Source organism: Haliotis cracherodii, unplaced genomic scaffold (assembly GCF_022045235.1).
Source record: "Haliotis cracherodii isolate W230 unplaced genomic scaffold, xgHalCrac1.p SCAF_14, whole genome shotgun sequence".
In the NCBI taxonomy this organism is placed as follows: Eukaryota; Metazoa; Mollusca; class Gastropoda; order Lepetellida; family Haliotidae; genus Haliotis; species Haliotis cracherodii.
In genome coordinates this window covers 17,094,330-17,117,228 of record NW_027266269.1, presented here as the reverse complement: position 1 = coordinate 17,117,228, position 22,899 = coordinate 17,094,330, and the positions used below count along the sequence as shown (strand labels likewise).

Below are 22,899 nucleotides of genomic sequence, written 5' to 3'. Positions count from 1 at the left end.
GACAGATCATACACAATCACCACATCTCCACAGACAGATCATACACCATCATCACAACTCCATAGACAGATCATACACCATCATCACAACTCCACAGACAGATCATACACCATCACAACACCATAGACAGATAATACACCATCACCACATCTCCACAGACAGATCATACACCATCCCATCTCCACAGACAGATCATACACCATCACAACACCACAGACAGATCATACACCATCACCGCATCTCCACAGACAGATCATACACCATCACCACCATCACCACATTTCCACAGACAGATCATACACCATTACCACATCTCCACAGACAGATCATACACCATCATCACAACTCCACAGACAGATCATACACCATCCTAAATCCATAGACAGATCATTCACCATCCTAAATCCATAGACAGATCATACACCATCATCACAACTCCATAGACAGATCATACACCATCATCATAACTCCACAGACAGATCATACACCATCACTAAATCCATAGACAGATCATACACCATCATCACAACTCCATAGACAAATCATACACCATCATCATAACTCCATAGACAGATCATACACCATCCCAACACCACAGACAGATCATACACCATCACAACACCACAAACAGATCATACACCATCACCACATCTCCACAGACAGATCATACACCATCATCACAACTCCATAGACAAATTATACACCATCATCATAACTCCATAGACAGATCATACACCATCCCAACACCATAGACAGATCATACACCATCACCACATCTCCACAGACAGATCATACACCATCACCACAGACAGATCATACACCATCACCACATCTCCACAGACAGATCATACACCATCACCACATCTCCATAGACAGATCATACACCATCACCACATCTCCACAGACAGATCATACACCATCCCAACACCATAGACAGATCATACACCATCACAACACCATAGACAGATCATACACCATCACCACATCTCCACAGACAGATCATACACCATCACCACATCTCCACAGACAGATCATACACCATCCCAACACCATAGACAGATCATACACCATCACCACATCTCCACAGACAGATCATACACCATCACAACGCCATAGACAGATCATACACCATCACCACATCTCCACAGACAGATCATACACCATCACCACAACTCCACAGACAGATCATACACAATCACCACATCTCCACAGACAGATCATACACCATCCCATCTCCACAGACAGATTATACACCATCCTAAATCCATAGACAGATCATACACCATCACAACTCCATAGACAGATCATACACCATCATCACAACTCCACAGAAAACATAGAAATGATTAAACAAGTTGATGATGCTAAGACTGCTTCTTCCCTGAGGTTCATACTTGTGTAAGCAATACACATTCCACTGTGAAAGACAGAGTTCAGTTTGATCATCATTAAGCATTGTACTAAAATGTCTCACCCTTCGACTGGTCGGAAGTAGAGTTCACTGGATGAGGAGTAGATGGCATGCAGCGGGATGTTGAAGATGCCACCAGGAGGTGCCACTCCACAGCTGTCAGTCCGTGTGTCTCCGCGGTAATACACCTCCACTGCTTGGTCTAAGTGATTCTTGACCTAAACAAAGTGACTGGATGTGTCAAAGAGTCTCATCATCAGATACAATTTTAGTCTTTGGGACCTATCCTAACCCCACAGGAGTTTAAGCATGGAAGAGCCAGCTGGTGTCTTCTGGGTTACACATTGCCACTGCTTGGGTTTGATTAGTCCAACAGATAGCTGTTCGGTTTACAAAAGACAATACTTTCAGTCAAGATAGCAGAGGACCATTACCTGTATGAGTGACTGCAGAGCCACAATCTTCTGGCCAATATGTGCCTGTGTGTTGGCGACGATGGCCCACTTGTCTCCGCTGTGAGACACTTTGTTGATCTGGAACATGCGTTTCTCTGCCCGCTTGATCGTCACTTCTCGAGTAGCTCCAAACTCCTCCACCTACATAACATGCAGGCAGTTAGTCTTACTTTAGGAGTTTCCTAGAAACATTAAATGTTCTACATGACTCAGTATATACAAGACATAACAGTATTCTGCAGCCATGTTGCTGATGTCAAGTAAAGAACATACCAGGAATATTATCTTTCTCTCCACACCCTCCTGCGTTGCCTTGATGACAGAGGCCTTTGTGGATGACTGGGCGACAATCTTCTCTGACAGCGGCAGCTTTTTCCCAGACTGCAGCTTGACACGCCCACTCACTGCATGGGTCGGAGTCTACACATGGAGAATGTACACAAGTCAGTCACATACAAGTCATATCTAGACACACCCACTCACTGCATGGGTCGGTGTCTACACATGAAGAATGTACACAAGTCAGTCACATACAAGTCATATCTAGACACACCCACTCACTGCATGGGTTGGAGTCTACACATGAAGAATGTACACAAGTCAGTCACATACAAGTCATACCTAGACACACCCACTCACTGCATGGGTTGGAGTCTACACATGAAGAATGTACACAAGTCAGTCACATACAAGTCATACCTAGACACACCCACTCACTGCATGGGTTGGAGTCTACACATGGAGAATGTACACAAGTCAGTCACATACAAGTCATACCTAGACACGCCCACTCACTGCATGGGTTGGAGTCTACACATGGAGAATGTACACAAGTCAGTCACATACAAGTCATACCTAGACACGCCCACTTACTGCATGGGTCGGAGTCTACACATGGAGAATGTACACAAGTCAGTCACATACAAGTCATACCTAGACACACCCACTCACTGCATGGGTCAGAGTATATATATAAAAAATACACACTGGTCGCAGACAAGCCATACCTAAAAGTGTACGGACACTTACTGTCTCCCTGGTTCTAATGATGTGACACATACCTCAAAGGAAGTGTCCAGCTTGAGCACAATGTCCATGCCGGTGTAATTCTCAATAACATAGGGGGTGAGGACCTCCCCAATGGCAGCTGATGGCTCCACCAAGTTGTAAGCATCATTGAAGGCCTGTGGCATAAAGAACATATAGATTAATTATGTTAATGGACAAATATGTGTTTAAATTACAAAAAATCACATAGAAACGTAAATGTAACAAGGAATATGGGGGGAGATGATAAAAACACAACATATTTTCTTCTTTGCATGCAACACAAAAGCACAGTAGGACTAAATATGAATGAATGTGTATTTATATTTTCCCCCTGTTTGCAGCCCCTTAAATGACATTCAACATTAGCTCAGGCGAGGTTTCCACCTCCTGCAGGGAGGACACTGTACTAAACAGATGACTGACTCACCTTGCCCAGGTTGGTGAGCACCTCCAGGCAGGCTTTGGACATGGTGAGCTGCATGGCATCAGTAGACTTGATGCTGACGCTCATCTTGGGCAGGGGAAGGACCACAGTGTCTTCGGCGTCCTCTGGGGGCAGTGGGGGCAGGTCGTCATTCTGCACCACCTGCAACATAAAAACACATCCATGTGTACTCACAACACACATCACTGTGCATTCACACCATATATTCAATGTGTATCGCACACACAAGGTGTAGCCACACCTTGTAGCATTGTCATGTATATCACACACATGATATAACAACATCAGTACACCAAACACCACCCACAGTATATCCATGTGTGCCAGTGATGTGCATTCTGTTTAATATTGCAGTCAGCTAATTCCAGCTATGTCACAGAGGCCTGCAATCGACAAATGAGTAACTGGTATATTGAGCAGCATCCAATCAGGCACAGATGTCACCTCTCACAGCAAGAGTAGGTTACTAGCATGTATTCTTTCCTGGTATATGCAAGTGCTTTCTCTTGATACCTATAGTTAAATAATAAACTTCTCTGTTGTGTACCTCGAGTCCAAGTTCCCAGCGGCGTGGCTTTCCATCCTCCAGAATGGGCTCCAACAACGGCTCCCACACAGCCAGCTTCTCATTGTAATACGCCACTTCCAGGAGCAGCGAGCTGTCCACCAACAGCTGAAACACAGCAACACAGGTCTATGACAGGCAGAAATATCACTCTCACAACATCAGTGTCAAAGCAACAATGGTGCCCGACAGCAGCACCACTCTCACAGTGGCCATGAAGCATGCAGTCGGTAAACAACAGCATCTTACACTTTAAAGCCTTACCTTAGAGCTCCAGTCACGGACTTCAGCCTGGAAAGCTGACTCAACAATCAGTAGCGGCACCGTCCTATGGCCAACACCCCCTTCAAGCTTGATCACAAGGGATGGTAAGTTCAGGATCAACTGTCGAAATAAACAAAACCAAGATAAAACTCATCACATAGAACTGACAGATTTGGTTAAGCCTTTGCTAACTGTAACATTTATCATAAAAACACCCACCTTTTAAGCTAAGAATGTATGACCACCTGAATATTAAAGTTATCCGGAGCAATCACTCCCACATGTATGGTTAGCCTTGGTGATCTGTAATGGAGATAGTGTCTACCCGTTACCTGTTCTCCACGTTGCACGCCGACCTCCTCGGCAACCTCTCCGTTTGTGAGGGCAGGTTCTGTGTCTGCTGCAAGGCCCTCCTCAACTGTAACAGTCAACACACTGCAGGTGTTATCAAACAAATGGGTAGTGTCCATCATGCTAGAAGGCCAGGAACTATCCAGCCACAGACACATCCCTTTCAGCGACTCTCAGTTAGGCTTAGTTTCAACACCAAGAAAAGAAATACAGTTATTGAAACAGAAAATATGAGTTGTTTGAAAGCAGTTAAAGTTCAGCGCTGAAGTGTGTTCATGAAACTGACGAGTGTTTTAAGCAGACGTACTGGACTTGAGATACCAGAAGTTGCACTCCTCCACCTTCTTGATAGTCCACAGTCCAACGGGGACAGGCTCTCTGCTTGGACCTTCCTCCTCTGCCTACAAATCAAACAGGAACATCACTTATGCACAGAACGGAAAAAGTTATATCAACAATAAACAATTCAGTTTCAACTCAAGAATAAGTCTGAATGTTGTAGTCTCTGTGTGTAAATGTGTGTGTATGGCAGCCATCTATGTATGTGCATGGATGTAGGTATATATGTCTGAGGATGGAGACTCACAGGTATAGAGGAATCAGTCATCTTTGTACATGGATGTGGGTACATATGTCTGAGGATGGAGACTCACAGGTGTAGTGGAATCAGTCATCTTTGTACATGGATGTGGGTATCTATGTCTGAGGATGTAGACTCACAGGTGTAGTGGAATCAGACATCTATGTGCATGGATGTGGGTATATATGTCTGAGGATGTAGACTCACAGATGTAGTGGAATCAGTCATCTATGTGCATGGATGTGGGTATATATGTCTGTGGATGTAGACTCACAGGTATAGAGGAATCAGTCATCTTTGTACATGGATGTAGGTATATATGTCTGAGGATGGAGACTCACAGGTGTAGTGGAATCAGTCAGCTATGTGCATGGATGTGGGTATATATGTCTGAGGATGTAGACTCACAGGTATAGAGGAATCAGTCATCTTTGTACTTTGATGTGGGTATATATGTCTGAGGATGTAGACTCACAGGTGTAGTGGAATCAGCCATCTATGTGTGGATGTGGGTATACAGTGGTCCCTCGCTACAGCGCTACCAATGGGGTCCAAATAATTGGTGGGCGTTATAGAAGATGAGCCGTTTAACCGAAGCCGAGGCGGGGGGAGCGCGCTCGGCAAATCTCAAATCATCAATATGTTTTTATCTCACGTCACGTCAAAATAGTATATATTTTTATGGACCTAGATCTACCTGTAATATCATTCATTTATTAAATCTGTCACATTTCACAATGTCTGAAATACGTATTCCATTTCAATTTATCATTTTTTATCTATAAATTAAAAAAATATTCACTATTTCCTGCGATGTTATTGAAAATAAAATTCTCGGACACACATTTCGACAACGGGTCCGCATCAAACATGTCAACGAGCAAAATAAAGACGTTTTAAGCAAATCTTTAAATATATTATACAAAGTGATAAATAAAATCAACAAAAATATATCTAAAAGTAATCAAACTTACATCTAAGTTATTATTTCCATCGTTTCGTGCGATCGCGTGTTATGAAAGTCAAATGAATTCTCGGCTCGGACACAACGTTTAATGCAAAAATATATGCATGAAAAATCTTTGTCACAGCTCGTAACCTAGCACGATACATTCACGAAGTTTCATATTTTTAATATATATCGTGATTTCCTGCTTAAAACGTTCAGAATAACACGATTGAACAAAAAATCTTTCGCCAACTTCTGAAATTTATCAAACACGAGCTTGGTATCACAGCTATAATTTGATTGGCTGCTTGAGGTCACGTGCTCAAAATTGACCAATCACAAAGCTTGTAGCAGATTTCGGCAAGAAAGCGTCATTAGAAACAAATTTTAATCCAATGAAATCGCTTGTTATCACTAAGAAAAAAAAACAGCCGATGTTACGAAAGCGCGATTACGTAATGAATGACCGCCGTGTTGTGACAGCTACTACACGTGTGTGACAGTGTCGCCTCAAATTGGATTGCCCACTAATTAAGAATATAAACTTCGCTTGTGGTTCTCTTTTATTGCATGCATGCGCTTCTAAGATCAAAGGATGTATAGTGTGAAAAGTTAACTAGTTGAACAATCGTATTTCCGGGACTTGCCGCGGATGTTTTCAAACAGATTATTAGAACTCCATTCAGCGATAAACGGTTGATTATGCAATTAGAAGCATGATGTGCAAATGAACAACGAACAACAATACAATTATGTCTGTGTAAAACTCTCAGTATTAAAAGTGTACATAAATTTTGGGAGCCATGCGTTACCGCGCGTAGTAACCGAGGTAGCACTTTATCGAAGAGCACAATAGCGAGGGATCACTGTATATGTCTGAGGATGTAGACTCACAGGTATAGAGGAATCAGTCATCTTTGTACATGGATGTGGGTATATATGTCTGAGGATGTAGACTCACAGGTGTAGTGGAATCAGTCATCTTTGTACATGGATGTGGGTATATATGTCTGAGGATGTAGACTCACAGGTGTAGTGGCAAAACCTGGATACATGTCAGTCATCTATGTACATGGATGTGGGTAAGTGTGTGTAAGGACGGTGACAGACTCACAGGCTTGGTGGCAAATCCTGCTGATATGGCGGCCATGGTTGAGATGATGGCTGGAGAGATATTGAGAACTAAGTCAGTGATGTTGATATCCATATGATGATCCTTCCCATAGGGCGCACTGCTAATGAAAGAGATGTCACACGGCTGGAGCACCTGCACAACAAACAGTCATACTGTCAGCAATACAACCAAGGTCTCTGCATACATCTGCATGGTCAAGACATGGTCAGTATTACTTACCCCCAATAGATGTCTTGTCTACATACATCTGCATGGTCAAGACATGGTCAGTACTACTTACCCCAATAGATGTCTTGCATGGCCAATATGAGGTCAATGCTATTATCTACTTCTAAACAGCTGCAAAGTTTCAGATTGGTTTATTTGGACAATTACTGATTGAAAAATATCTTTAGGACTTTTTCTTTATCAATGCAGGTGAGGGTATATAGAAGAATGTCCTATCATATCTTTCCAAAATCATAAAAAATGTCCAAATGACATTTGTCTCCAGCAAAATCACTGCAGCAGTGTACACTCATTAGCATTTGATGCAGCTATCTCCACACACACACACCCACACACACACAAAATGCACCTTCCCCCTACCTCGGTTCCTGGTTTGTCCCTCTTGTTGAAGACACAGGAGATGATCTGGAGTCTCTTGATGCTGGCCTGCATAGACTGCACATCTGGGGTGTTGCGTAACTTGAACATCAGGCCCAGCTACAACAAAGACACGGCATTTAGCATACACACAAGCAATGTTAAAAGGCTGTGTTGCCATATTTTAGCATATCATATTTTGTGTCAGTATAAAGTCAAGACCTAGGTAACATCATCGACATTGATGCAAAATAGTCACGATTCTGTCCAAAATGGAAGCAATACTATAGCATCAAGATTAAAGCAAAAAAGAGATAAGAATGAGGTAAGACTAAAACAAAACAGAGGCAAGATTATGGGAATATCAAGTCAAGATTGAGGCAATATCGAGAGAAGATTGAGGCAACATTGTTTCTGAATTGAGGCAAGATTGAAGCAAAATATAGGCAAGATTATGGGAATATCGTGTCAGGATTGAGGCAAGATTGAGGCAATATAATGTCAGGATTGAGACAAGGAAACAGCCAAATAAAGGCAAGATTGAGTTAACATAGTCCGATCTGAGGCAAAATTGGAACAAAATAACATTAAGATTAAGGCAAAAATCAAGGCAATATCATCAAGATTAATACAATATCAGACAAGAGCAAGACTGAGGCACAATAACAGGGCAGGAATGGTGTACTCACTGATCGGGTGTCAAACTTGCAGTTGGTGATCAAGGAGAAGAAGAGACAGGTACACAGAGAGGTAGGCAGACAGAGGGAGGCAGACAAAGAGGTAGACAGGTAGACAGTTCATAGAGGTGGGTAAACGAGAGGTTGAAAGGCAAATACACTAACTATTAAAACTACACACAGCACACAGATCATTGATCACTCTATGCTAGGAGAACAACTCAGCAGATACACACTCTCATCAACACTCCCACACAGTGAGTGGATCCAGTGCCTGAATCAAACTACTCTGTGAGATGGAAGATAGTACGTTGTGTTCAACTCACATTCAGCATAAGGGCATTGGAGCTTGTGTTCTTCTGGTCTTCTACCAAGATAATGTCAGGCTTCTCTATCTCCAGAGTGATAACCATTTCACTAGTTGGGGGCATTGATGCGGCTGGGGCAGGTGAGGCTGTTGAAGCTGGTGTAGTTGTTGAAGGCGCTGTAGATGGTACAAGCTCCAGTAAACAGAACATCAATGGGTTTTTTTCATTCTGTACATTTAAGTTACTGTTACTATTTTAAGCAAATTGGACATAAATACAACATCCTAAGTAAGACTTCTGCAACTGCATTTACAGCTTAGGCTTTTTTGTGTTTGGATACTCAGACTAGTATGTAACCAAATAAACAGTTGTGTACAATCAACCTTGGAAAGGGCCTCCCAACATAAATGTATTCCTTGATGACTAAAACACTTAAATACAGTATTTGACTACAGTTGGACTACCAGTGCGTAATACACACATACAATGTGCTTGGATTTCATGGTGAGCACACAAACACCGGAAGAAGCATGTCAACAAATCCGTCCTGTTGTCATACTCTCTGACTATAAAAGTGTTTATTCTGGACTTGTGTGTGTAATCCATTATATTTCTCTTATCCAAGAACCCATTCCATTTTGTTTACATTAATTTTGGCGAAATTGTGTATGAACTGATCTGCAAATCACATCAACTCACTATGAACTCGTCTTGAAACGAACATTAGTTGTAAGGAAGACCGAAGACTTTGTGTCCCTGTCACTGTATTGAAGTTTCTCTTCAGATATGATATTGGCCATAAGTATTGTTTCAACTAAATCATCCATAGATCGTGGAGAGAATGTGTGAACAGCTGCTATATCTGGCCTTTTTTATGAGACAAATACACATGTAATCTTATCACTGCGCTTTGTCCGGCATACAGTATACAAATACCATTGAATTTGTAAATCATCATGTCTATTGATATTTTATCGTAATTTTCATGTTTGTATTGACAAAATTTGTAAAAGGCAAAACAGGCATACAAATTTCTATTGCCGCCATGACCATAACACATGAGATGCACAGTAAAGCAGTGCACATGTAAAGGATAGTAACTACACACTATAATGGATCGCGTTGTTTTTAAGTATTGTAGCATTTCACAGGATGGGCTGTGTGTTCTAGACATGGAATATTGAAGGATTTTTTTTTAGTGAAAATGGATATAAAAAACAAAAATTGCGATGGTGCCTGAGACCAATACTGTTTTTGTATTTTTAGCCTTATTTAGAAACTACTTATATCGACTTATGTTCTGAGGTATGGTTATTATTATGACAAATCTGTACAGGTGCGATGTCTTCTTGGGCAGTCTCACCTTTCTCTACATCGGTGGTGGTTGAGCCAGCAGGCGGGGTGGGCATGCCCTTGGTGAAGAAGTCGCCCAGTGTCATGAGGAACTCCACACACACACACACGTGCAGGCTGCTCATCTTCACATCAACTGCAACACATACACAGGAGACTGCACTGTCGGCCTACAACTCAACACAGTGACTTGATGAAATACTGCATCACTATAGCAGTGTACTTACACTACCCAGCTCTCACTCCAGCATCCTAAGAGAATAAGTGAATGTTGTTTTAGGCCAAAGTCAGCAATACTCCAGTCATATGATGACATCCCATGAGTAGATGATGAACAACAATCCATGCCATCATGTAATCAACCACTGTACCCACCCACTCCTGTCAGCACTTACACAGACATGGGGCACACCTGTTCTGCCCAGAATACCTTTAGTGATTAGAGATTCTTATTACTTAGACAAACAGCTGACACAATGTTTTCACTGCTCATGGCAACACTAACTGTTCTTGTCCTGTGTTGGGTTCTGCTTGAAGTTGACATCAATCATGTTGGCGGTGTGTGTTGATGTACGGGACGTCGTCGTACTCCTCTGTATCATCCTGCAAGACCAACGAGCAGGTCAGCACATGTCTTCATGACACATACAATAATGTATGCCTTCACCTACAGCAAGAACATGACTTGCTTATGAGTAATCATTGCATCCCTGCACTAACTGTGTCTTCTTTAGCATTAGCTAATAAATACTACAGTGCCTTATGTGCACCTTAGTAAAGACTTCAAGATATGCTAACATATAACCATCATTGTAATCTGCACGGGGAACATGTCATTAGGTGTTATGAATGCTAGAATATATCTGTATATGTCCCTACAGCTGTCCAGACAGATGGGTACTTACATGCTACATAAACAATGCTAAATATATGGATAAACATCAAACGTACAAAATATACTGATATATCAAGAACACCAAGCACACTGATTACAAAATATATTGATATATGAATATGTTTTAACTAATTACAAAGAGTATTTCTCAGTTCATAATTGGCAGCCATCCATATTGGAAACTTAAATTCCATCACAAAAATGTGACGTATGTTCAACAAACAACAATTTGAGAATGAAAATGTCAATGGTAAGATTAACAACCCTCCACCATCAAGAGAAACATGAAACAATACTAGTTACTGTTACTACTAAAGGACAGATAACACACAGGTCACACTTCCTGACACAGGTCACACTTCCTGACACACAGGTCACACTTCCTGACACACAGGTCACACTTACTGACACACAGGTCACACTTACTGACACACAGGTCACACTTCCTGACACAGGTCACACTTACTGACACAGGTCACACTTACTGACACAGGTCACACTTCCTGACACAGGTCACACTTACTGACACACAGGTCACACTTCCTGACACAGGACACACTTTCTCAAACAGGCCACACTTCCTGACACAGGACACACTTACTGACACTAGTCACACTTCCTGGCACACAGGTCACATTTCCTGTCAGAGGTCACACTTACTGACACACAGATCTCAGTTCCTGACACAGGTCACAGATCCTGACACAGATCACAGATCCTGCAACACAGATCACAGATCCTGCAACACAGATCACACTTACTGACATAGGTCACACTTCCGGACACAGATCACACTTCCTGACACACATTACACTTACTGACACACCGGTCACACTTCCTGACACAGGTCACACTTACTGACACACAGGTCACACTTCCTGACACAGGTCACAATTACTGACACAGGACACATTTACTGACACACGTCACACAGGTCACACTTCCTGGCACAGATCACACTAATTGACACAGGGCACACTTACTGACACAGGTCACACTTACTGACACAGGTCACACTTCCTGACACACAGGTCACACTTCCTGACACAGGTCACACTTACTGACACAGGTCACACTTCCTGACACAGGTCACACTTACTGACACAGGTCACACTTTCTGACACACAGGTCACAGATTCATGACACACATCACACTTTCTGACACAGGTCACACTTCCTGACACAGGTCACACTTACTGACACACAGGTCACACTTACTGACACAGGTCACACTTACTGACACACAGGTCACACTTCCTGACACAGGTCACACTTCCTGACACAGGTCACACTTACTGACACAGGTCACACTTACTGACACAGGTCACACTTCCTGACACAGGTCACACTTACTGACACACAGGTCACACTTCCTGACACAGGACACACTTTCTCAAACAGGCCACACTTCCTGACACAGGACACACTTACTGACACTAGTCACACTTCCTGGCACACAGGTCACATTTCCTGTCAGAGGTCACACTTACTGACACACAGATCTCAGTTCCTGACACAGGTCACAGATCCTGACACAGATCACAGATCCTGCAACACAGATCACACTTACTGACATAGGTCACACTTCCGGACACAGATCACACTTCCTGACACACATTACACTTACTGACACACCGGTCACACTTCCTGACACAGGTCACACTTACTGACACACAGGTCACACTTCCTGACACAGGTCACAATTACTGACACAGGACACATTTACTGACACACGTCACACAGGTCACACTTCCTGGCACAGATCACACTAATTGACACAGGGCACACTTACTGACACAGGTCACACTTACTGACACAGGTCACACTTCCTGACACACAGGTCACACTTCCTGACACAGGTCACACTTACTGACACAGGTCACACTTCCTGACACAGGTCACACTTACTGACACAGGTCACACTTTCTGACACACAGGTCACAGATTCATGACACACATCACACTTTCTGACACAGGTCACACTTCCTGACACAGGTCACACTTACTGACACACAGGTCACACTTACTGACACAGGTCACGCTTACTGACACACAGGTCAAACTTACTGACACACAGGTCACAGTTCCAGACACAGATTACAGATCCTGACACAGATTACAGATCCTGACACAGATCCTGACACAGATCAAACTTTCTGACACAGGTCACACTTACTGACACAGGTCACAGATCCTGACACACATGTCACACTTACTGACACTAGTCACAGATCCTGACACACATGTCAAACTTCCTGACACATAGGTCACACTTCCTGACACAAGTCACACTTACTGACACAGGTCACAGATACTGACACACATGTCACACTTCCTGACACATAGGTCACACTTCCTGACACAGTTCACACTTACTGACACAGGTCACACTTTCTGACACAGGCCACAGATTCATGACACACATCACACTTTCTGACACACAGTTCACGCTTACTGACACAAGTCACACTTACTGACACAGGTCACACTTTCAGACACACATCACACTTTCTGACACATAGGTCACACTTCCTGACAAAGATCACAGATCCTGACACACATCACACTTTCTGACACAGGTCACAGATCCTAACACACATCACACTTTCTGACACAGGTCACATTTCCTGACACAGGTCACACTTCCTGACACAGATCACACTTTCTGACACAGATCACACTTCCTGACACACAGGTCACACTTACTGACACAGGTCACAGATCCTGACACACATGTCACACTTCCTGACAGAGGTCACAGATCCTGACACACATGTCAAACTTCCTGACACATAGGTCACACTTACTGACACAGGTCACAGATCCTGACACAGGTCACACTTCCTGACACAGGTCACACTTACTGACACAGGTCACACTTTCTGACACAGGTCACAGATTCATGACACACATCACACTTTCTGACACAGGTCACACTTACTGACACAGGTCACACTTACTGACACAGGTCACACTTTCTGACACAGGTCACAGATTCATGACACCCATCACACTTTCTGACACAGGTCACACTTTCTGGCACACATCACACTTTCTGACACATAGGTCACACTTCCTGACAAAGATCACAGATCCTGACACACATCACACTTTCTGACACAGGTCACAGATCCTAACACACATCACACTTTCTGACACAGGTCACATTTCCTGACACAGGTCACATTTCCTGACACAGGTCACACTTCCTGACACACATCACACTTCCTGACAAAGATCACAGATCCTGACACACATCACACTTTCTGACACAGGTCACAGATCCTAACACACATCACACTTTCTGACACAGATCACACTTCCTGACACAGGTCACAGTTCTTGACACAGATCACAGTTCCTGACACAGATCACACTTCCTGACACACATCAAACTTTCTGACACAGGTCACACTTCTTGACACACAGATCACACTTCCTGACACACATCACACTTACTGACACTAGTCACACTTCCTGGCACACAGGTCACACTTCCTGACACAGGTCACACTTCCTGACACACAGATCACACTTCCTGACACACAGATCACACTTCCTGACACACATCACACTTACTGACACTAGTTGGTTATGGGTAGCCTAGTGGTTAAAGCGTTTGCTTGTCACGCCTAAGGCCCGGGTTCGGTCCCCCATATGTGTACAATGTGTGAAGCCCAGTTCTGGTGTCCCCGCCGTGATATTGCTGGAATATTGCTAAAAGCGGCGTAAAACCCTACTCACTCACTCACTAACTCACACATCACACTCAGAAATACAGGCTGCTGCAAATCACAGAGACGAACTGTATGAAGCAAGAAGAATATGAGTAAGCACTATTTGTACTTTTGAGCAGCCTAATTCAAGGGCATGAAGAGTTTGTTTATTTTGATTACCCAGCTAACAACATGGAGCGGACTATGATAATGAACTGTAGTAATGAAGTCCCTCGAGTGCAGGCCTTGCGACGAGTCACTCCCTCCAGTATATGCTGTGCAAAATTACGTTCACAAATGAAACATGAATTCTTTCAAATTTGCCATGAGGTAGGTTTGGATAAATTGTAATCCTGTGATGTGATGATGTCACATTCTGCCAGTCTTAGGTCAGTGCATGGAAAATTAGATACGTCAGCCAGCTTAAGTTAAATCTGTCAGGTACTCCCAGTAATGTACCTGTGTGTAATGTGCGTATCACCTACAGCTAAAGATATGGTATATATCTGAACATACAGTGATCCCTTGCTACAACGCTACCTTTGAGGTCCAAATAACCGAGGTGGAGTAAGGGGTAGATGACCAACACAACAGTACATGTTCTGCCTATCTAAAACAAATCTACGCTTCATGTTTCAGACTTTAACAAAAGGTTTGGAATAGCAGTTGTTTATCATTCATAATGTGAAAATAGACTATCGAGTCTTATGCACTATAAAAAAACCTATCTTAGTATCCCTTCAACAAATTCAGGTGAACGTACAGATGTAACAAACTTGGTCAATAAAAATACGAAATTTGATATAAAATGTAACTAGACTCGATAATTTACCATTTAAAAGGGGTGCCTTAAAATGTATTTCCTGCTCTCTGAGGCATTGTTTTATACGCAGAGATTAAGATAACCGTGTGTACTTTTTCATAAACTAAGCCAGTCACCGTAGGGACTTCCTGCGCTACATGTATTTCCAGTGTTAAAATGTTATGTTAACATATAATAGTCAAACTGCCTCAAACATGACTTCAGCAAGTCAAAGTATGGCATTTATGACATTCTCTTGCAATTAAAGTTTGTTCCAAGGTGTCAATAGCAGTAATCTGACTGTGGTTGCTGTAAATAACGGTGAGTTGTGCGATCTTCCGATCACTTCACACACTATTTCACTGAAATTAATGTAAACGATATTGAATGAAATTTGAAATAAAATTAATAAAATATATTACAAACTTAAGTCCAGATATACAATGAACATGTTTTTTTAATCATAATAATGGGATTGAATTGCATACTGCAATTTGGATTTGTTGACTGGTATTTCTGGTGTTACGTGCTCGCAATGTGCAGCTGAAAATGTTTTGTGAGATGGGGAAAACATCGTGTCACTGGAAAACTTGAGTTTATTAAAAATATAAGTTAATTTTGGGAGCCATGCTTTACTGCGCGCTATAACCGAGTTAGTGCTATTATGAAGGGGGCAATAGCTAGGGACCACTGTATTTAAGAAATACATGACGAGGGGGAACCATATGCCATTTATTAAAGTGTTAAATGTTGGCTAAATATTGTCATAATGTCTGAATGGCGTATACCAAGTAAATGTTATAATATGATGTGTATCTATGATGAACAAGGAAAGACAAATTGGGTTATAAAGCTAAGAAATTTTATGTGTAAACTAGGATTGGCAATGTGTATTTTTTGCCAAACATATGAAAACAAAACAATATTTAAAAAAATGTTTCAACAACGTTTGAGAGACAACTTTCCTCAAAAATGCATTATTATGCACAAAACTTTTATAAATTGTGAAACCTATCTGAAACTCATGCCCTCAGTAAAACTAATACCTCCTCTTTCCAGATTTCGATTAAGCTGTCATGATCTAGAAATCAAACATGGGTGGCATGCAAATATTTCCTGTAATCTACGTAAATATAAATTATGCAGCCTAAACTGTGTTAAAGTGTTTGATAACTAAAGACAAACTTATATTAAAACCAGGTTCTATCTCCATCCAAACTATCATAAATTCATCTTCCTTTTATCATCACAAGATCCTAACACTGTTGTTAATTTTGCAAAATACATTAATAATACTCCAGTTAAAAGAAACTTATTATCCAATGTTTAACAGCCTGTCTGTGTTATTATATTCTGTACACAAAGGCCTGTGGCCTACCGGTATACGTATTGAATTAAACTAATAAAAAATGGAGTCATTTATTTCTTACATTAAATATCAACCTAAGTAACAGCCTCTTTAATGGGGTTAATAAAACTTACAAGCTTAAAAAATATTTATCCATATTTTTATTGCCATATCTCACCCATTTAAGAATGTGATTGTTCAGCCACTGCATTTAACCGTATTGCCCAGCTACATCTAAGAGAACAACTCACTTCCCTCTAAAACCTAGTGTTGTCCAAATTACAACGTCGTGAAGTTGTGAGTGTATCCAGAAATGATGTCTATTAACGAAATAAACCCCTCTTCGTCCTTCATTGTTCTTTGCAATCTAGCGCCATGATCGTGTAGCTATCTTATGTATTGTGATAATGTATTTATTTCAAATTTGAAATTTTGGGGGACTGAGATTTTTATAAAGGTTTACTTCCTAAATGAGATAAAGTCCAGGGTTAGAAACTAACAGTTTTTGTCCACTAGTCCTTATAATGATAACATATAGCAAAACCCTTAAAATGGGCCAATTTCTACTAGACCTTATGATACCTTTACTATTGGGCAGTTTGGTAAGGACTAGAGGACTAGTGCCAATTTCTAACGCTGAAGTCCTAGATGAGATAAGGTCCTGAGTGTGACAAGGTCCTGCTTCTAGTACTGTAGCTCACCCTGCAGTAAGTCTAACACGAGTGTGCACAAACAAAAAAAGATTCAATTCTCAGTCAGGTGCTGTGCTGTCAGGAAACAGATCAGTAGGAGCATTTCCACCAAGTATCCTTATCTCCATTGTGAGATGGCTGTCTGACTAGACATAACATGACCGTGCTCCTTCCCTGGTGTTATCTCAGTACTTACATACTCAAGTATCAAGTATCTTAAACTAAATCAACATTAAGTAAGGATAAGAATTTATGGATGAACAACTTCTTTATTACAATTAAGAGCAATGTTTCGGTGAAGGTTCTAACACTGTTATCAAGCAATTGTAATAATGAAGTTGTTCATCCATAAATTCTTATCCTTACTTAGTACTCCACATTCTAAATGCCTATCAAAGAAGTTAAATAAACACTAGCAGTCGTATTCTAAAATAAGTAAAACATGCATAAAAGTAGTCATTGCCGACAGAGACCCAATTGCTGACATCAAAGCAATAAATTAAAAAATGTTTCAAGTGTTACAGGCAACAATGATTCTGCTGGAGACAACTCGCAGGAAAATGTTATCATCATTTCATAACCTTTGGATCTACAGGACGTTTTTGATCATATTTGACACTGCCAGTAGTTGTAGTTAGTGTTTTCATGTCCGCAAGAAGGCCTCCTGCAGGGAGAGTAGACTGGCTACTAGAGGGCGCTACAGAGGTACAACTGTTCCATGGTGTACAAGACGGTGGTTGAGCTGTATGAACTAAATAAAGACACCATTGGACTGACAGGTGTCAGCATGCTCACTTACCGCAACAGCCTAATGGGGCAAAGTGAATACTAGTATTAATCAGGTGACACATTGAACATGATACTGCCACATTCAACCCAACTACCACAGCAATAGCTGGCACTCACAAGAAGGCTGACATCATGGCATCTGGTGGTAAGTCATGGACAATGGTTTCTACCAATCTAGGATTCTCGTTATCAAACATGGGTGATTCTAACCTTACAAGCAACATGTCAAATGACCTCTTACATACACAGGCATAAAAACAGAGAATCAATAATTGATAATTGCAAAAGCCAACAAAAACAAACATGATTGACAATTTACAGAGTAGAAGGTGGTTTGTTTTAAGGAAATTGAAAGATTATCAAACATGTGTGTTGCTAGGTTGCCAAAGAATATCACTTGGTCACCAGATTGCCGATTAACATCTCCCTATTTACTGACTCTGAGATGGGTCAGTGTACTGAGATCTAGTCTTTTACATGTGTTTATACTTATCATATTTTAAGTCCGAACAAAATAAAATTCAATTCCCCAGCCTCCTTGTTTCAATGGTAATGTTACAGAAGTCCTCACCCCCACCACACACACACTGCTCAACATGGGTGTGTCAGGTTGACTGTGGCAATATCTAACACAAAACAAGGTGAAATCTACATGGTCATAAAACAGTGCATGACTTAAAGATGTATGACAACCATAATTCTAACATGTAATCAACACAACACAAAACAGTTGGGACTTAAAACTACGGCTTTGAAATAAACTTTACAGCAAAAACATGCACAGGACAGTTACTTGAGATACATAAAACTGTTATCTGTCACAACTTTTACACTTCAGTTACACTAGCCGATTACATTACATTTCATTACAACCATATCAACTTTGCCGATATGAGAAAGAGCAACAGCCTACCTTGATATGCCCTTCTGACTCTGTGGGCGCAGGTCGTCTAAAATGGTGTCTCGGAGGATCACCTTGGTAACCATAGAGGTGTCGGACATCATGCTTCCGTCCAGGGCAAACATCATCAGTGCCACCTTGCCCAGTGCCTTAATGGCCTCGCGCTGACACACGCCGGTCGTCTGGGGAACAGATTCATCCAGTGCAGGATACAATCAGATATTCTATTCTAATACATATTACTTCTGTTGCTGGCAAATGAATTCCCTAATATTCTGCCGGTCCAGACAGGTTCATCTACATGCTACTAGTTTCTTCAGAAAATCAAGGTACATTATTTGTTGTCAACGTGTCCCTCGGGGTATATGGTGTGATACCAATGACAATCCAGCACATATTCTGGAGAAAAGAAACTGATATGCTGCAAATGAACCAACTTGCTGTCTCCTACTGTTCTACTGAACTAACCAGCTTGCTGTCTTCTACTGTTCTACAGAAATAACCAGCTTGCTGTCTTCTACTGTTCTACTGAACTAACCAGCTTGCTGTCTTCTACTGTTCTACAGAACTAACCAGCTTGCTGTCTCCTACTGTTCTACTGAACTAACCAGCTTGCTGTCTCCTACTGTTCTACAGAACTAACCAGCTTGCTGTCTCCTACTGATCTACAGAACTAACCAGCTTGCTGTCTCCTACTGTTCTACTGAACTAACCAGCTTGCTGTCTCCTACTGTCCTACTGAACTAACCAGCTTGCTGTCTCCTACTGTTCTACTGAACTAACCAGCTTGGTGTCTCCCACTGTCCTACAGAACTAACCAGCTCGTGTCTCCTACTGTTCTACTGAACTAACCAGCTTGCTGTCTCTTGCTGTCTCCTACTGTCCTACTGAACTATCCAACTTGCTGTCTCCTACTGTCCTACTGAACTATCCAGCTTGCTGTCTCCTACTGTCCTACTGAACTAACCAGCTTGCTGTCTCCTACTGTTCTATGAACTAACCAGCTTGCTGTCTCCTACTGTCCTACTGAACTAACCAACTTGCTGTCTCCTACTGTTCTACTGAACTAACCAGCTTGCTGTCTCCTACTGTTCTACTGAACTAACCAGCTTGCTGTCTCCTACTGTCCTACTGAACTAACCAGCTTGCTGTCTCCTACTGTCCTACTGAACTAACCAGCTTGCTGTCTCCTACTGTTTTACTGAACTAACCAGCTTGCTGTCTCCTACTGTTCTACTGAACTAACCAGCTTGCTGTCTCCTACTGTTCTACTGAACTATCCAGCTTGCTGTCTCCTACTGTTCTACTGAACTAACCAGCTTGCTGTCTCCTACTGTTCTACTGAACTAACCAGCTTGCTGTCTCCTACTGTTCTACTGAACTATCCAGCTTGCTGTCTCCTACTGTTCTACTGAACTATCCAGCTTGCTGTCTCCTACTGTCCTACTGAACTAACCAGCTTGCTGTCTCCTACTGTCCTACTGAACTAACCAGCTTGCTGTCTCCTACTGTCCTACTGAACTATCCAGCTTGCTGTCTCCTACTGTCCTACTGAACTATCCAGCTTGCTGTCTCCTACTGTTCTACTGAACTATCCAGCTTGCTGTCTCCTACTGTCCTACTGAACTAACCAGCTTGCTGTCTCCTACTGTCCTACTGAACTAACCAGCTTGCTGTCTCCTACTGTCCTACTGAACTATCCAGCTTGCTGTCTCCTACTGTCCTACTGAACTAACCAGCTTGCTGTCTCCTACTGTTCTACTGAACTAACCAGCTTGCTGTCTCCTACTGTCCTACAGAACTAACCAGCTTGCTGTCTCCTACTGTTTTACTGAACTAACCAGCTTGCTGTCTCCTACTGTTCTACTGAACTAACCAGCTTGGACTCTCCTGAGTACAGTGTGACAGAGATAGACTTGATCTGGAAGTTGAACTTCATCTTGGTGTACACCAGTTGTGTAGGAGGCTCAGCTACTGCCTGTGTCTGCTGGGCACTGCCAGGGGCAGCTGAAACATAAGCCGACAATACAGGAAAATACAGTCTTACAATAGAGGAAATGTGCAGGAAATCTTTAACTGATGCTTTATTGGATGATGACTTCTCATATACTTCAGCTTAAACATATTAACAGTATCATTCACACTGATCAAGGCTGCTGGTCAGTGTCCGTACCATTACGGTACCATGTCAGTGCCAGTCTGGAGTACCTACCTGCTGTAGTGCTGGTCTGGGAAGCCTACTTGCTGTAGTGCTGGTCTGGGATGCCTACCTGCTGTAGTGCTGGTCTGGGATGCCTACCTGCTGTAGTGCTGGTCTGGGAAGCCTACTTGCTGTAGTGCTGGTCTGGGATGCCTACCTGCTGTAGTGCTGGTCTGGGATGCCTACCTGCTGTAGTGCTGGTCTGGGAAGCCTACCTGCTGTAGTGCTGGTCTGGGATGCCTACCTGCTGTAGTGCTGGTCTGGGATGCCTACCTGCTGTAGTGCTGGTCTGGGATGCCTACCTGCTGTAGTGCTGGTCTGGGGTGCCTACCTGCTGTAGTGCTGGTCTGGGATGCCTTAACAGCAGGCTCCACTGCGGGTACAACATCTGTCGTCTTGGAAGAGGTCTTTGCCGGGCTCTGTCCCTCTGACAAGTTATCATTCAGTACACTCATCGTCATGGTGAAGTCTCCCTGGCTCATCTTCACCTAAACATCAACATGCACAAACTATGTAATAACACACACTATTTAACAACACACATACTTTATAGGGTCAACTGCAGTATTTGGGTCCCCACTTCGGGGGTTTCCGTAAGGCAACCGCTGCCTTTGGCAGTTTCAGTACGGAATCTGCCGAAGGCAGCTTTGCTTATATATAAGCTCGCACGTGTAAGCGTGCCGAAATCCGTTAGGAGGCAATTTTTAGCAAAAAGGACCCCAAAGATGAGCTGGACGTGAAAAGTATGGTCTAAAACTCCGCCCCTGTGGGGGTCGAGAGTTTTACGATAGAAAGTGAAGCCGAATTATTATACTGTAGACTTCTTGTTGTTTGTGGGCGGGACATAAATCACATAAGACTCCACGTGTTTGATCATGTGACTTTCCTTATGTGGACTTGTTACTACGAAAGCAACTTCGCTCATAACTTGTAAATTCATAAAGTGTGGCTTGTACAAATAAAACAGAGTCGACTTGGCGTACAGTGAAGACATCTTTGCATAGGTATGGGGCGAATGCGGGAATGTATGACAATTATCAGAAAAGAAATATTTCAGTTGTTCAATTGATCAGTTTCTAAGTTCACCGGCCGTGTTTACATTTATTAAACTTAGGAAGCAAAATGATCGTTTAAGAAAAAGATGAAAAAGAAGCAGAAAAAGAAATTGAACTAGGTCTAGATGGATCCACAGACTTAGGTCCTAGAATCTATATGACAGTCAAAACGAATTCAACGTTTCAAATGATTTGTTTGAATGAGAAAGTATCTATAGATGATCATTTTCCTATGAAAATTCACATGCTTTCATGAATGAAGTTATACTATATTGCGATCCTCCCCCTTTACCCCCCATATTTTTCTTTAAAAATGTCATAAAGGTGGGGTTGTACCTGCCTTGAACCCCGCTGTGTTGTCCGCCCAACAAAA

General features: G+C 42.2%; 1 protein-coding gene across 4 annotated transcripts in view; it reads right to left on the bottom strand.

The window, feature by feature from the left end:
* LOC139461037 (intermembrane lipid transfer protein VPS13A-like) overlaps window positions 1–22,899 on the bottom strand; it is a 142,129-nt gene that overhangs the window by 64,084 nt on the left and 55,146 nt on the right. For all 4 annotated transcript variants that reach the window (XM_071242534.1, XM_071242536.1, XM_071242537.1 and 1 more), the window contains exons 36-52: window positions 21,803–21,959; window positions 21,148–21,278; window positions 19,284–19,453; window positions 10,634–10,731; window positions 10,139–10,264; window positions 8,794–8,951; window positions 7,794–7,910; window positions 7,185–7,337; window positions 4,849–4,942; window positions 4,523–4,608; window positions 4,191–4,310; window positions 3,909–4,034; window positions 3,344–3,502; window positions 2,928–3,050; window positions 2,140–2,286; window positions 1,846–2,007; window positions 1,475–1,629 (exon numbers count right to left, since the gene is read on the bottom strand). In XM_071242534.1, coding sequence (XP_071098635.1) covers window positions 1,475–1,629; window positions 1,846–2,007; window positions 2,140–2,286; window positions 2,928–3,050; window positions 3,344–3,502; window positions 3,909–4,034; window positions 4,191–4,310; window positions 4,523–4,608; window positions 4,849–4,942; window positions 7,185–7,337; window positions 7,794–7,910; window positions 8,794–8,951; window positions 10,139–10,264; window positions 10,634–10,731; window positions 19,284–19,453; window positions 21,148–21,278; window positions 21,803–21,959 — 2,282 coding nt within the window. The remainder of the gene's footprint in view (window positions 1–1,474; window positions 1,630–1,845; window positions 2,008–2,139; window positions 2,287–2,927; window positions 3,051–3,343; window positions 3,503–3,908; window positions 4,035–4,190; window positions 4,311–4,522; window positions 4,609–4,848; window positions 4,943–7,184; window positions 7,338–7,793; window positions 7,911–8,793; window positions 8,952–10,138; window positions 10,265–10,633; window positions 10,732–19,283; window positions 19,454–21,147; window positions 21,279–21,802; window positions 21,960–22,899) is intronic.